We start from the raw sequence: 15,236 nt of genomic DNA, 5'->3' as shown, positions 1-15,236 counted from the left end.
CGTTCACCTACACGAGCTTAGAATGTGTGCTAGGAACGCGCCTCTTTCATATATTTGATCGGCAGTGTCCGAGATGTGCCGTTAGCCTGTTATTTATAATATTTATGTTATATATTTGTTGTTGCAGGTCCGGGGCTCATCGACGAACTGGAGGCCTATATGGCGCCCGTGGGGGACTACCCGCCGGACCGGAGGCTCGGGTAAATAACATTTTTTTTTTGAACAAGTTTTATCACCGACTGTACCTTTCTTTCAACAGTCATCTACTGCTCTCCGAGACGCTTATAAAAACCCCTTACTCGATAGGGATACGACATTTCATAACAGTTCCTATGGACACCTTTCTGCTCCATCATGAGATCACCTTCATGATACCATCTTACCGTCAACTTAAGTATAAACCAAGTTCGATAACTTGTTTGTAAATAAAAGTTGAATTTCAATTAATGTTCACAATACTTATGACTAATTACCCTATTATCCAATTCTGAATTGAATTTTAGGGTTCTGTAAGCTACCCTTATAGTCAACTTGCACTCGATGACATTTATTTAAGCACTCGTTCAAAATATTTATACCCAAGCAAGTAAGAGATTCTAATAATCAACCGCGTGCGTAGCAGAGCGTAGTTGTTGACTGAATTCTTTTATTTCTCACTTGCATTTTTATTTTTATATTTTTATTAGCAGGGCCCGTAACTTTCATGCGGAAGACATAAAGACGTCATGCCTGCATATAGGTGATTCAAGAGTTTTATTTAGTTAATCATTATTCATCAATCATTTTAATCATGACTTCAAAACTAATCCATTCATACGTTAAATAATTAATACCTACTTGATACGTGAAAAGTAAATAAAATTATTTGTTTTTTTTTTATTCATACATTTTATAAAATAGTTTTGTTACCATATTTGAATAAATTATAAAAACAAAACAAATTGTTTCCTTTTCGTTTCACTTATCAAGTAGGTATTAATTATTCCACGTATGAATAGATTAGTTTTGAAGTCATGATTAATTGATTAATGAATAATTAATTATTACAATAAAACTATTTGAAACAATGCAGCGTGACGTCAAATTGATGTCATCGGCATGAAAGTTACGGGCCCTGTTTATTAGGAAACAAAAATTGACTTTTCTATTTTGATTTCACTATTTTTTTTTTCCAGGAACCACCAACTCCCAGAAAGCCCCCCTGACTCCGGCTCCGAACACCCCTACAGCCCCGACACGGCCATCCCAGTGCTCCCAGAATACGTGGTCCCCTCACACCTGCAGGAGCTTGTACCAGGGGACTATATGTATGAGGAGCTGAAGGACAACTTAGATGTGGTTGTCATGCCGCAGGAGGTCGAGCTGGGAAGGTTGGAGGGGATCTATCCTAGGTAACTATATTCTTCTAAATGTCGAGTAGGGACCATTGCACCTGCAAGAGCTGTTACCAGGAGACTATATGTATGAGGAGCTAAAGGATAACCTGGATGTGGTCGTCACGTAGGAAGTGGAGCTGGGAAGGTTGGAGGGGATCTATCCTAGGTAACTATATTCTTCTTCTAAATGTCCAATAAGGCCACTTGTACTTGGAGAAGCTGGTACCAGGAGACTATATGTATGAGGAGCTAAAAGATAACCTGGATGTGGTGGTCATGCCGCAGGAAGTCGAGCTGGGAAGGTTGGAGGGGATCTATCCTAGGTAACTATATTCTTCTTCTAAATGTCCAATAAGGACACTTGTACTTGGAGAAGCTGGTACCAGGAGACTATATGTATGAGGACCTAAATGATAATCTGGATGTGGTCCTCACGCAGGAAGTGGAGCTGCGAAGGTTGGAGGGGATCTATCCTAGGTAACTATATTCCTCTAAATGTCGAGTAGGGACCATTGCACCTGCAAGAGCTGGTACCAGGGGACTATAATGTATGAGGAGCTTATTAAAGATAACCTAGATGTGGTCGTCATGCCGCAGGAAGTGGAGCTGGGAAGGTTGGAGGGGATCTATCCTAGGTATTCATATTCTTCTATAATATATGTCGAATAAGGAACTTGCCGGACACGGATATATCTGCTGTACTTAACTACTCTAAGCTTTCTTAAATAAGGAGTATTATCCAATTTATCCATATTAATATTAATAATCTGGGCGACCGAGCTTCGCTCGGTTCTGTTTCGTATCCTTGACATGTGTCGCCATCTAGTTCAAAAATTAATAGTACCTACATCGAGCGAAAGAATTCTCAGCCTTAACAACACAACTACTCCACACGAGATGGCGCGCGATTCGCCACAAAAACTCAGTGTATTTTTCTATTCATTTTAGCCTTGACCTGTGTCGCCATCTAGTGTTTGCAATAAATAGTACTTACATCGACCGAAAGAATTCTGTCTTAACAGTACAACTACTGCACACGAGATGGCGCGCGAAGAAAAACACATGAAAACTCGAAAAGTCGCGTTTTCCGGGACCTAAGGATAAGTTAGACCGATTTTTCACCCCCAAAAACCCCCACATAACAAATTTCAGCGAAATCGTTAGAGCGGTTAATTTCCGAGATCGTCAGTATAAATAAATATATAAATAAATAAATAAATAAATATACAAGAATTGCTCGTTTAAAGATATAAGATTTGGTTCTATTTTAATATATCACGTCTTTAGATAAAAAAAAACTCTTATAAATACAAAAACAAAAAAAAAGACAAAAAACAAAAATTTAATTTCTGGCCGGGATTCGAAACCCTGACACCTACGATCTATCTGCGTACATTAGACCGACCTCGTACGACTGAGCTAAGCGGAATCGATGCGCGCGCGGCGAAATTAACGACCATATTTTACGTTTACTACCGCGAAAGAAAAACTCATGAAAACTCGAAGATTCGCGTTTTCCGGGATCTAAGGCTACGCTAGATCGATTTCTCACCCCCGAAAACCCCCACATAACAAATTTCGGCGAAATCGTTAGAGCGGTTTCCGAGATCGTCGTCGGTATATATAAATAAATAAATAATATACAAGAATTGCTCGTTTAAAATTATAAGATAAATTGCTACCCTATGCCTACCCCCCTTATGGAATACAGGCGTGATTGTATGTATGTATGTATGTGTGTATGTAATATTATAAATGGGAAAGTGTGTGTCTGTTTGTTTGCCCGTCTTTCACGGCAAAACGGAGCGACGAATAGACGTGATTTTTTAAGTGAAGATAGTTGAAGGGATGGAGAGTGACATAGGCTACTTTTTGTCTCTTTCTAACGCGAAGCCGCGGGCAAAAGCTAGTTAAAATATAAATACGAGGATATTTTTTTCCAGGTACAACCAAATGCGGGTAGACCTCCCGGAGCTGGACCAGACTATCATCAGTCCTCAACTGGTGTCTCTCGGCCATGAGACCTTGCCGGTCTACACTACACTTCAGGAACCCAGCACTAAGAAGAGGAAACACTCGCAAGATATATCCCAAGTCAAGTGTGAACCTGGTAGGTTTACATTTTATACTAGCTCTGTGAGTTGTAGATCTTCAGGAGCTGGACTAGGTCATCATCAGCCCGCAACTGGTGTCTCTCGGCCATAAGACCTTGCCGGTCTACACTACACTTCAGGAACCCAGCACTAAGAAGAGGAAGCACTCGCAAGATGTTTCCCAAGTCAAGTGTGAACCTGGTAGGTTTATATTTTATACTAGCTCTGTGAGTTGTAGACCTTCAGGAGCTGGACTAGGTCATCATCAGCCCGCAACTGGTGTCTCTCGGCCATGAGACCGTGCCGGTCTACACTACACTTCAGGAACCCAGCACTAAGAAGAGGAAGCACTCGCAAGATGTATCCCAAGTCAAGTGTGAACCTGGTAGGTTTATATTTTATACTAGCTCTGTGAGTTGTAGACCTTCAGGAGCTGGACTAGGTCATCATCAGCCCGCAACTGGTGTCTCTCGGCCATGAGACCGTGCCGGTCTACACTACACTTCAGGAACCCAGCACTAAGAAGAGGAAGCACTCGCAAGATGTATCCCAAGTCAAGTGTGAACCTGGTAGGTTTATATTTTATACTAGCTCTGTGAGTTGTAGATCTTCAGGAGCTGGACTAGGTCATCATCAGCCCGCAACTGGTGTCTCTCAGCCATGAGACCTTGCCGGTCTACACTACACTTCAGGAACCCAGCACTAAGAAGAGGAAGCACTCGCAAGATGTATCCCAAGTCAAGTGTGAACCTGGTAGGTTTATATTTTATACTAGCTCTGTGAGTTGTAGATCTTCAGGAGCTGGACTAGGTCATCATCAGCCCGCAACTGGTGTCTCTCGGCCATGAGACCTTGCCGGTCTACACTACACTTCAGGAACCCAGCACTAAGAAGAGGAAGCACTCGCAAGATATATCCCAAGTCAAGTGTGAACCTGGTAGGTTTATATTTTATACTAGCTCTGTGAGTTGTAGATCTTCAGGAGCTGGACTAGGTCATCATCAGCCCGCAACTGGTGTCTCTCGGCCATGAGACCTTGCCGGTCTACACTACACTTCAGGAACCCAGCACTAAGAAGAGGAAGCACTCGCAAGATGTATCCCAAGTCAAGTGTGAACCTGGTAGGTTTATATTTTATACTAGCTCTGTGAGTTGTAGACCTTCAGGAGCTGGACTAGGTCATCATCAGCCCGCAACTGGTGTCTCTCGGCCATGAGACCTTGCCGGTCTACACTACACTTCAGGAACCCAGCACTAAGAAGAGGAAGCACTCGCAAGACGTTTCACAAGTCAAGTGTGAACCTGGTAGGTCTACATTTTATACTAGCTCTGTGAGTTGTAGATCTTCAGGAGCTGGACCAGATCATCATATAACCCGGCAACCTTCAACTCAAGGGTGAACAGGCATCTTCTGGGCTCACTCTATCGTAGGCCACGGCTTTGCGTTTGGCTAGTCTGTGACCAAGAGTAAGCCCATAATATATTAAAAAAAAAAACACTTAGGTTCGTAATATGCATGAGAAGTATGTTTTAAGTAAAAAACGCAAAGCTTTATTCCAAGGTATTTTTCAGTAATACAATTTCGGGTTGATTTTAGAATTTCGACGACCTATAAACGCTAAAGAGCTGTTTTTGAAAATTTTAAGGTGCTATATCATTTTGGGAATCTAGTGGCATTCTTAGGTACTATTAGCAAAAAAAAATCATGATCATGAAATTATTTAATTTATTTTCTTTCTAATATTGAATGGCAGCGCCATCTCTCTTGCTGTGGAGTAACTTAATTGGAAAACCAACCACATTTTTTTTCAGCAGCCCTATCGCCAGAAACGCATGTCCGTCCAGCGCCACCGTCCGTGGACGGGTCAGAAGCAGGAGATGATGTCCCTCTGCAGTGCATCAGATTCGCCCCCTTCCAGCAGAACCTGTGGCACACGCTTTATGACTGCAACTTGAAACCACTGTGAGTATATTCCATCCCGCTTCTGCACTTTTTGACCTGTCGGTCAAAATTCCCATTTCAGAATTTACAAATTAAATGATAAAAAAATATATGGGGGGGGGTCCGTCTTTCACGGCAAAACGGAGCAACGAATTGACGTGATTTTTTAAGTGAAGATAGTTGAAGGGATGGAGAGTGACATAGGCTACTTTTTGTCTCTTTCTAACGCGAGCGAAGCCGCGGGCAAAAGCTAGTACTGATATAAATAGAAAACATCAATGACTAAGGGCCACGTTGACCACGTTTGACGGAAACATCATCGTCAAATGGATCTTCACATACAATCTTATACTATTAAAGGAGCAATTCTTGTATATTTATTTATTTATTTATATATACCGACGATCTCGGAAACCGCTCTAACGATTTCGCTGAAATTTGTTATGTGGGGGTTTTCAAGGGTGAAAAATCGATCTAGCGTAGCCTTAGATCCCGGAAAACGCGAATTTTCGAGTTTTCATGAGTTTTTCTTTCGCGTTTTTAAACGTAAAATATGGTCCTTAATTTCGCCGCGCGCGCATCGATTCCGCTTAGCTCAGTCGTACGAGGTCGGTCTAATGTACGCAGATAGATCGTAGGTGTCAGGGTTTCGAATCCCGGCCAGAAATTAAGTTTTTGTTTTTTGTCTTTTTTTTTTGTATTTATAAGAGTTTTTTCTTATCTAAAGACGTGATATATTAAAACTTTTTAACAAAAAATAAAACCGCCTTCAAAAATAAGCGCGTTACAAAACACGGAGAAACTAAAAAGCCAAAAATAATAAACCTTTCAATTCAGATTTCTTATCGTATTGCAATAAGCTAAACATCCAAATTATAAACAAATCAATTATTTTTGTAGTCGGTACCAGACCTGTTCGTCGCCTTGCTATTGCCTGTTTGCCTGCCCCACCCAACCATACACAGGCTGGTACCGACTCCAAAAATAATTGATTTGTTTATAATTTGGATGTTTAGCTTATTGCAATACGATAAGAAACCTGAATTGAAAGGTTTATTATTTTTGGCTTTTTAGTTTCTCCGTGTTTTGTAACGCGCTTATTTTTGAAGGCGGTTTTATTTTTTGTTAAAAAGTTTATTTATTTGTTGATTTTTAGTGGTTCCTAGTGATATTATATGTATCAGTCCGAATACATGTACTCGTACAGTAGTGAAAGAGTTATCCTTTAACTCCTAACCATTGAGGAGTTGACCTTCCATCATCAGCTCAGTTGATTTTTAGTGGTTCCTAGTGATATTATATGTATAGGATGATAAGAAAAGCGAAAAGGAAAGCGTGGAAAAACCACTGCGATCAAATCGGTTCCATTCCGGAAGGCATGAGACTCACGAAGGCACTAGCCACAACGAAGTCAGTCCCACTCACCTCTATTAGAAGGAGTGATGGTGGAATGACTGAAACGGGGCTAGAGACCCTCAAGGTGATGTGTGCCACACACTTTCCAGGCTCGATAATAAATCAGAGTGTACCAGACGATGAACCAATTAGTGTTACGGAACAGTGCACTCGCACGACCAGGCATAATTGGGACACGTCGAAAAAGGTAGTAGACCACAACAAAATACAATGGGCATTATCGACATTTCAGCCATATAAAGCCCCGGGGCCAGATGGAATCTACCCCATACTACTACGAGAAGGCGCTAACGTACTTATACCCCACTTGAGTAGACTGTACAAAGCGTGTATTGCCTTCGGACATGTACCACGTGCATGGAGGTTAGTAAAGGTAACATACTTGCCCAAACCAGGCAAAGAGGATTACACAGAAGCCAAATCATATAGGCCCATAAGTCTATCATCATTTCTCCTTAAAACTTTGGAGAAACTGGTGGACAGACACATCAGGGATGGTCCGCTCAAGAGACATCCACTACACCGCTTGCAATGTGCATACCAGCCGGGCAAGTCCACGGAGACAGCACTACACCTGGTGACAACTAGAGCGGAGCAGGCCATAGAAAACAAAGAACTATGTCTTGCTGCATTTCTGGATGTCGAAGGTGCCTTTGATCGCACCACATATGGTGCAATCAATAATGCTGCACTCAAACATGGCATAGAACCTACCATCTGCCGCTGGATAGGTAATATGTTGAACAGCCGGCTAATTAAGTCCTCCCTCATGGGGGAAGAATTACTAGCCACAGCAACAAAAGGTTGTCCACAAGGTGGGGTTCTCTCTCCGACTCTATGGAGCCTGGTAGTGAACTCACTTTTGGAAGAACTAAATAAGGGCCCAGTATATACAGTGGGTTATGCAGATGATTTAGTGATACTCATAAACGGGAAATTCCCGGGAACGGTGTCAGAAATCATGAATACAGCACTGAGGCAAGTGGAGAGGTGGTGTAACCACCAACAACTCTCCATCAATCCAGGCAAAACAGTGGTAGTACCGTTTACCAGGAAAAGGGCCCTTACTGGCATGGAGCAACTAAGGCTCTATGGAAGGGTACTTGAACTTTCCAATGAAGTGAAATATCTAGGGGTAACACTAGACAAAGAACTGAACTGGAAAAGACACGTCGAACTGACCACAGCCAAGGCACTTAGAGTGTTTGGAATGTGTAGGTCAGCTTACGGCAAAACATGGGGTTTAAACCCAAAGGTACTAAGGTGGATCTACACCATGATGGTGAGACCTATAATCCTGTACGGAAGCCTGGCCTGGTGGCCAAGGACATTACTGAGCACATGCAAGGATGTCCTCATGAAGGTACAAAGGACAGCATGCATGGCTATAACGGGTGCGTTCAGAACGACGCCAACAGCAGCATTGGAGGTACTATTGGATCTCCCGCCGCTACATCTAGTGATACAGTCTGAGGCACTGAAATCGCTACACCGGCTGGCTTTAACAGGCCTCTGGAGCGATAGCATGCCGAAGACTAAACACACAAGCATGGAATACAACAATTCTATGGGAAGGCTGATGAGTATGGGCTGCGACAAAATGCAACCGAAATTCATCTTCCACAAAAACTTCAAAACCAAAGTCCATACTAGAGCCGAATGGAAGGAGGGGCTGGAGACACCCACCCCTGATGACAACACCATCATCTGGTATACAGACGGGTCCAAGATGGCATCTGGTACGGGCGCAGGCATTTATGCAAATGACTACAGTGGTAGTATCAGCATGGGCAATTATGCCACGGTCTTCCAAGCCGAGACATATGCAATAATTGCCTGTGTACATGAGAATATAGTTAGACAAATCCAAGGTAAGACTATCTATATACTCAGCGACAGTCAAGCGGCACTCAAAGCCTTCACATCGCCCAGAGTTACCTCTAGACTGGTATTAAACGGCATCCAAGCTATTTAAAAATATAAAAAACACATGTAAAGGCGGGGTGTCGCTACTCTTGAGAAAGGCTCTCGAAATTGAGCCGAAACATGTCGAACGCTATATCGACTTAATACGTGAGTAACCCGCTTAAAATATTTTTTAAATATGTATGAGTCTCACGGGAGTTTTATAGTTAAAATAGGCATCCAAGCTCTTAACAAGCTTGGAAGGCAAAACAAGGTGCAACTGGTATGGATACCGGGGCGCGAAGGCTTCATTGGCAATGAAAACGCTGATGAACTTGCCAAGGCCGGATCTGAAGACAACTTCATAGGTCCGGAACCTTATGTGGGCCTTTCACAAGGAACCATCAGAATGGCTATGAAAGACCAAACAAAGGCTAGTCACCAAAAAGAGTGGGATGCCCTGGTTGGTCTGAAGCATTCAAAGCTCTTTATGCAGAGGGTAGACTCTGGATGGAGCAAAAAGCTAGGGAAGCTAGGCAAAAGACAACTCCAAATTATAACGGGGGTGTTCACAGGCCATTACGGGGTCAAAGGAATTTTGGCCAAGATGGGACACGCCGACAACACTGATTGTCGCATGTGTGGCGAAGAGGAAGAGACCGTCAGACATTTAATGTGTGAATGTCACGCCCTCGCCAGACAAAGAATGAAGAACTTTGGAGCAGGCTACCTGGCACCGAAGGACTTCAGAGAGCTACCCATGAGCCTCATCATCCGATACGTGGAGATGGTCGAGAAGCTCCTGAATAGCTGAAGGATCTTAGGATCGTAGGGGGTAATTGCACAAAAGATCCCGATGGGTCGAAGTGTATCCGTAAGGGCCCCCGCAGATTTAAGATAAGATAAGATAAGATATTATATGTATCAGTCCGAATACATGTACAGTAGTGAAAGAATTATCCTTAAACTCCTAACCATTGAGGAGTTGACCTTCCATCATCAGCTCAGCCACATAAAATTATTACCATCAGACGTAAATACTGGTGTACCTTTGAAAAATAGACTAAAACATTACATGTGCCTATAACATTTGAAGAGTTCCCTCGATTTCTCCAGGATCCCATCATCAGACCCTGACTTGGTGCCAATGGGACCATCTCGGGGTTATACCGGTTCGATCAAAAAAAAAATTTTGAAAATCGGTCCACGATTCTCGGAGATATCGAGTAACATACATACAAAAAAAAAAAAAAAAATTCAGTCGAATTGAGAACCTCCTTTTTTGAAGTCGGTTAAAAATAGAACCGAGCGAAGCTCGGTCGCCCAGATATTAAAATTTAACGAACGCTTTAACGGTGATAGACGGTTTGGTGCAATCCACCCGGGACTACCTCTACATTCCTAATGACGTTTGTTCGAAAATCACTTGGCCTAACTCATTTGGCCGAATTATGAAATGCCTAACGCTCTTTTGGCTTAACGATCGTTTGGCATAATTTAAATTTTGCCCCAAAAATGACATTACCCAGAACCGATTCGCTGTTAGAAAGGTAGGTTTAGGTTAGGTTAGAACCGTGACCTCACACAAATCCGAATCGCTTCTAAAAAAGTGGGTTTTAACGGCGTTAGGCGAAACAATATTGGGACATTTAAATAAGGCCAAATGATCATTATGCCAAAAAATATTAGGCGATCTAAAAATCGAAGAAAAAACTTTAGGAATCTAGATATACATCCAATCTACCCTTAGGAACAAATATCTGTGTTCATCGGACAAATTAATGGCCTTACCGGGTGCGAACCCAGGACCATTGGCATAGGAGACAGGGCTAGGCCAGACTAGTATAGAATCCTGAGCATAGTGAGGGATTCAACTGGTTTTAGCAAATTATTTTCGTTGCGTTAATATTTTATAATGGCAACAGTCCTTGAACAGAAAAGTGCCACTTTGCCGCCTCCTAACAGGGAAGAAAAGTACCCTTTTAAACCAGTGTTTGTTTGTGTTTGTTTGTTCTCCAGGCAACCCCCTTCCTACATCGTCGGCGCCGACAAAGGCTTCAACTTCTCTCAAATAGACGAGGCCTTCGTCTGCCAGAAGAAGAACCACTTCCAGGTGACCTGCCAGATTCAGATGCAAGGAGACCCTCATTATGTCAAGACTAACGAGGGATTTAAGAAGATCAGCGGGTTTAGGCTTCATTTTTATGGCGTCAAAGTAAGTTAGATTCTCGTTTACTCAGAATTAGAGATGGGCCGAATACGGACTTTGCCGAATACGAATATTCGGCCGAACATTCGGTTCAGCTGTTGCCGAACCGAACATTCGGCCGAATATTCGGTTGAGCCATATTTTAAATCCTGACTTAGAGTTAAAAACGTTTCAATGATTGGTAATGGGTACACATTTATCTTAATGTTCCTATAATTTAGTGCATAAGAAAATTTTGGTCTTTGTTTATTAAGATACGTTATTTTTACTATCATACAAAATTATTGTATTTTATATTTTTTCTACTCCCGTGTTGTTATTCGTCATTTACCGTGTCGTGCATAGATCGTTAAAACCCTACATAAAAGATGCCCGCCCCCGGGGGCCGGCGCTCCGCGTACCCACGCATACGATATAGCTCTTACAGCATTGTTAGGTAGCCTTTAAGGGATATAGCGGGCCGCGGGGCGCCGGCCGGGGGCGGGCGGCGGCGCGGGGGAGTGCGAGCGACAGGGTGAGTGCAGAAACATTGCAGAGGACAAGTCAAAATACTTATAGGAAACAGTGCAAATTTCACGAAAGTTATTCTAAAAAAATTATTCAAAAGTAAGTGCATGGTCGTAGAAAAAGTATTGTATGCAACGGTGTTTAACTGAGTCAAAAAATACTCGTGGCGTCTTAATAACAATTTTCGGCTTCGCCTCAAATTGTTACCCACGCCACTCGTCTTTTTTGACCTCCTTTAAACGCCTGTTGCATAAAATACTTTTAACGCATTTTTAACTCCCTTTGGTATAAGTAGTCCCTTAGAATGCAGAAATATGGGGTGTCCCAGAAGTAAAGAGACAAATTTATTTTCAAGTTTTTTAATATAAAGTAAACATCAAAGGTAATAATTTTGGTTGAAAATAATAACAAAAGTAATTAAATTATTATGTTTATATTAAATTTGCGTTGGCAACACCTTTGTAAGCAATTTTTCTTAAATTTTCTGAGGCCCGCCGCATTACAGCTGTTCCTGATTTTGCAGCCACTTTTTTGGACAATTTGGTCCATATTTGCTTGAAAGCTTTTATGGATTTAGGTTTCTCTGGTCGTTTCTTGTACTCCCTTTTGCACAGGGACCAAAACATTTCGATACCGCGAGCTTGTGGTACATTCGGAGCGTTTTTTTCTTTACGTACAAAGTCGATGTTTTCGCACTCTAAGTACCGAGTAACACCAGTAGCGTAGTGACACGTCGCCATGTCCGGCCAAAAGATAACCTTATCCCTGAAATGATGCTTGTCTATAAAAGGTATCAAACGTTTAATAATGCATTCGTTCAGATACACTTTTGCGTTCATGGAGGCTGACGAAATGTATGGCTCGGAGACATTGCCAAATTGGTCTATAGCTTGCCATAAATATTTTGCGAAAAATTTGGCTTTTGGTGCAACTTTTTGGTCGTAAGCCACATCTTTACGACTGGTACAATGGAAATACTGCTTTCCAGAAACATCGTTGGGATCCACCGGAACATAAGTTTCATCGTCAATAACGAGTACTTTGCTTAACTGACTGTTGTAAACTCTTCGGCACCCTCGTTTTGCACGTTGCTCTTGGTCCTTTATGTATTTAGGAGCTGATTGTTTTACATATGCTTTCAAACCTAGATCATTCTTCTTTATTCTGGCGACAGACGACTTAGGTATTTTTAATTTATCAGCTGCCACTCTGACGGACGTCGAAGGAGTCTTGTCAAAAATCGATTTAACCTGATTTATATTACGAGGTATCGCCACTGTCCTATTTCTTCCCGGAATCTTCTTAAAACTAGTCTCACCCGTTTGTTCGTAACGTCTTATAATTCTATATATACTAGTTCGCCTAGCACTTTCTTGTAGAAAGTGGTTTACTGTATCCTTTTTATTATGAGATTCGTAAAATAGAATAACTCTTTTAGCAAATATTTCATACTCTTGACGCTTCATTTTGAAAAAATATTCCGCAATAATGAAATTCCCGCTTTAAATGACAGATAACAAAACCATAGACGTTATGACACCTAAACTTTTTTTTCTTTCTTATAAAATTTTCGGCCAGTAAGATGTTTAAAAATGTCTCTTTACTTCTGGGACACTAGGATGTCATTATGTGATGAATTACGAAATAACTTACGCTGTTTATTTACTTTATTTATTCGGTAAATATTCGGCAATGTAACCGAACTATTCGGCCGAATACGAACATTGAAAAACTTGTCGAATATGCCCAATACCGAATATTTACCGAATATTCGGCCCATCTCTACTCAGAATGTTTACACAAAAGTACCTATAATTAACTCATATTTATTTATTTATTTATTTTTATTTCAAATATGTTACACAGTACGACAGTAAAAACCAAAGCACTGAGTAACTAAAAATACATAAGAGCATAAAAAATAAACACATAAAAGTAAGAAACGTCATCTAGATTTAGGTGACAACGTAACGTCGAGGCTTCGTTGCGTCGTCATATGCCACTCTAAAGCCTAAATGCCACCAAAGGCGAGTAAGCGATGAACTTTAGAAACGAACAAAATAAGGGACGCGAAGATAGCGTGAGCGACTTTATAGTTCGTCGCCGAGCGATGAACTATTACTCGCTCGCTCTCTCTTTTATTGACACGGGAGCGACTACCTTTCATTCGAATCTATCGCCGATAGTTTATCGCTAACTCGTTTTTGGTGGTGGTAGGTACATCGCTATCAAATATATCGCGATGATCAAAAACCTACTTATCTGAAGTTACAAACGCGCCTATATTGTCAAGGATATGTTCGAATATTTTTTTGAGCGCCGCGGCTGTTTTTAACCCCCGACGCAAAAACGACGGGGTGTTATAAGTTTGACGTGTCTGTCTGTCTGTCTGTCTGTTTGTCTCTGTGTGTGTCTGTCTGTGGCACCGTAGCTCCCGAACGGGTGAACCGATTTCGATTAAGTTTTTTTTGTTTGAAAGCTGAGTTAGTCGGGAGTGTTCTTAGCCATGTTTCATGAAAATCGGTCCACTATGTCGCGGTCGGGGGTTTTTTCAAAATTTTAATTTTGTGGTTATGATGTATCTGTTGGCGATTCTATTACCAATGTTACGAAAAACTAGTTCTAAGCGAGGCACTTTATCCATAAGATATTTAAGAAAAAACAGGTTTCTGATCCATTTTGTCGGTTTTGAAAGAAATGTCAATTAACATAACCTTTACTTTTAGGCAGAGGATCCCAGTCAAGAAGTGAGAGTTGAACAAAGCCAATCAGACCGTACCAAGAAACCTTTCCATCCTGTACCGTAAGTGCTCGTAAATCTTTTATTTCCTTCTCTCCTATAAGTATTTCTTTTACTATATATTTAGGCAGACTTTAAATTTCAGCTATTAGGGTATGCGCCCACGGGCAACTTTGTCGCCGCGATTATTTTTAGGTCAAAAGTAAAAATTGTAACAAGTATAGTCAACAAAACAACACTGTATAGGTACAACTAAAATGTCAAAAATTTGCATACAGAACTTTATTATTTATTTTATTTATTTATTCAAGTAATATACATGTGGATACAAGAACATTATTTTAAATATATTGCTCCACAAAACTATTTATATAGTTTGACTGTGGAGTCAGAGCTCGCTAATACAACAAAACAAAAACAAAATGAAAATGAAATATTTATTTTTCAAGTAGGCATATTACAATGCGCATATGAACGTCAAATAAAGCTACGCCGGCTCTAACCCTACGCCTCAGCTCAGCTAAAATATCGCTATATTAATCAGAATTATCTATTGGACAATCCGGTAGGAAGTAATGGCCATCGCCATTCCTATAGGATATCCAAGAGATGTTTTTTGAGTTTATTCTTGAACACTGTTTTTTTCTGTTCAAGAACAATGTTCGCCGATTACTGTGTGTATATATATTTTTGGCACTTTGTATTCACAGCTGTATTGCTGATTGTACGTAATGTTAACTAGTTATCCTTAGAATTGTAGTTAATTTGATATTTTCTTCCAGAGTGGAACTGAGACGTGAAGGAACAAAAGTCACAGTCGGCCGCCTGCACTTCGCAGAGACCACAAACAATAATATGAGGAAGAAGGGTCGGCCAAATCCTGACCAGAGGCATTTTCAACTGGTTGTCTCTTTGAGGGCGTATGTTCCTAATGGTGATGTTATGGTGGCTGCTAGTGCTAGCGACAGGATTATAGTTCGGGTAAGTTAGAGAGAGATAGTAAGATACAATAACAAAGAGAATGAGGGAGAAAGAACGATACAGTTCT

General features: G+C 41.2%; 1 protein-coding gene across 3 annotated transcripts in view; it reads left to right on the top strand.

Annotated features, from left to right (window-relative positions):
- LOC125240270 (myelin regulatory factor) overlaps window positions 1–15,236 on the top strand; it is a 92,935-nt gene that overhangs the window by 64,476 nt on the left and 13,223 nt on the right. Inside the window, exons 2-8 of one of the 3 annotated variants that reach the window (XM_048148132.1) lie at window positions 128–200; window positions 1,176–1,391; window positions 3,320–3,486; window positions 5,285–5,432; window positions 10,752–10,947; window positions 14,175–14,251; window positions 14,971–15,169. In XM_048148132.1, coding sequence (XP_048004089.1) covers window positions 128–200; window positions 1,176–1,391; window positions 3,320–3,486; window positions 5,285–5,432; window positions 10,752–10,947; window positions 14,175–14,251; window positions 14,971–15,169 — 1,076 coding nt within the window. Of the gene's footprint in view, window positions 1–127; window positions 201–1,175; window positions 1,392–3,319; window positions 3,487–5,281; window positions 5,433–10,751; window positions 10,948–14,174; window positions 14,252–14,970; window positions 15,170–15,236 lie in introns of all 3 variants that reach the window. The other 2 variants (XM_048148131.1, XM_048148130.1) reach the window with 2 other exon arrangements.

Source organism: Leguminivora glycinivorella, chromosome 27 (assembly GCF_023078275.1).
Source record: "Leguminivora glycinivorella isolate SPB_JAAS2020 chromosome 27, LegGlyc_1.1, whole genome shotgun sequence".
In the NCBI taxonomy this organism is placed as follows: Eukaryota; Metazoa; Arthropoda; class Insecta; order Lepidoptera; family Tortricidae; genus Leguminivora; species Leguminivora glycinivorella.
This window is presented reverse-complemented; position numbering and strand designations above follow the sequence as displayed.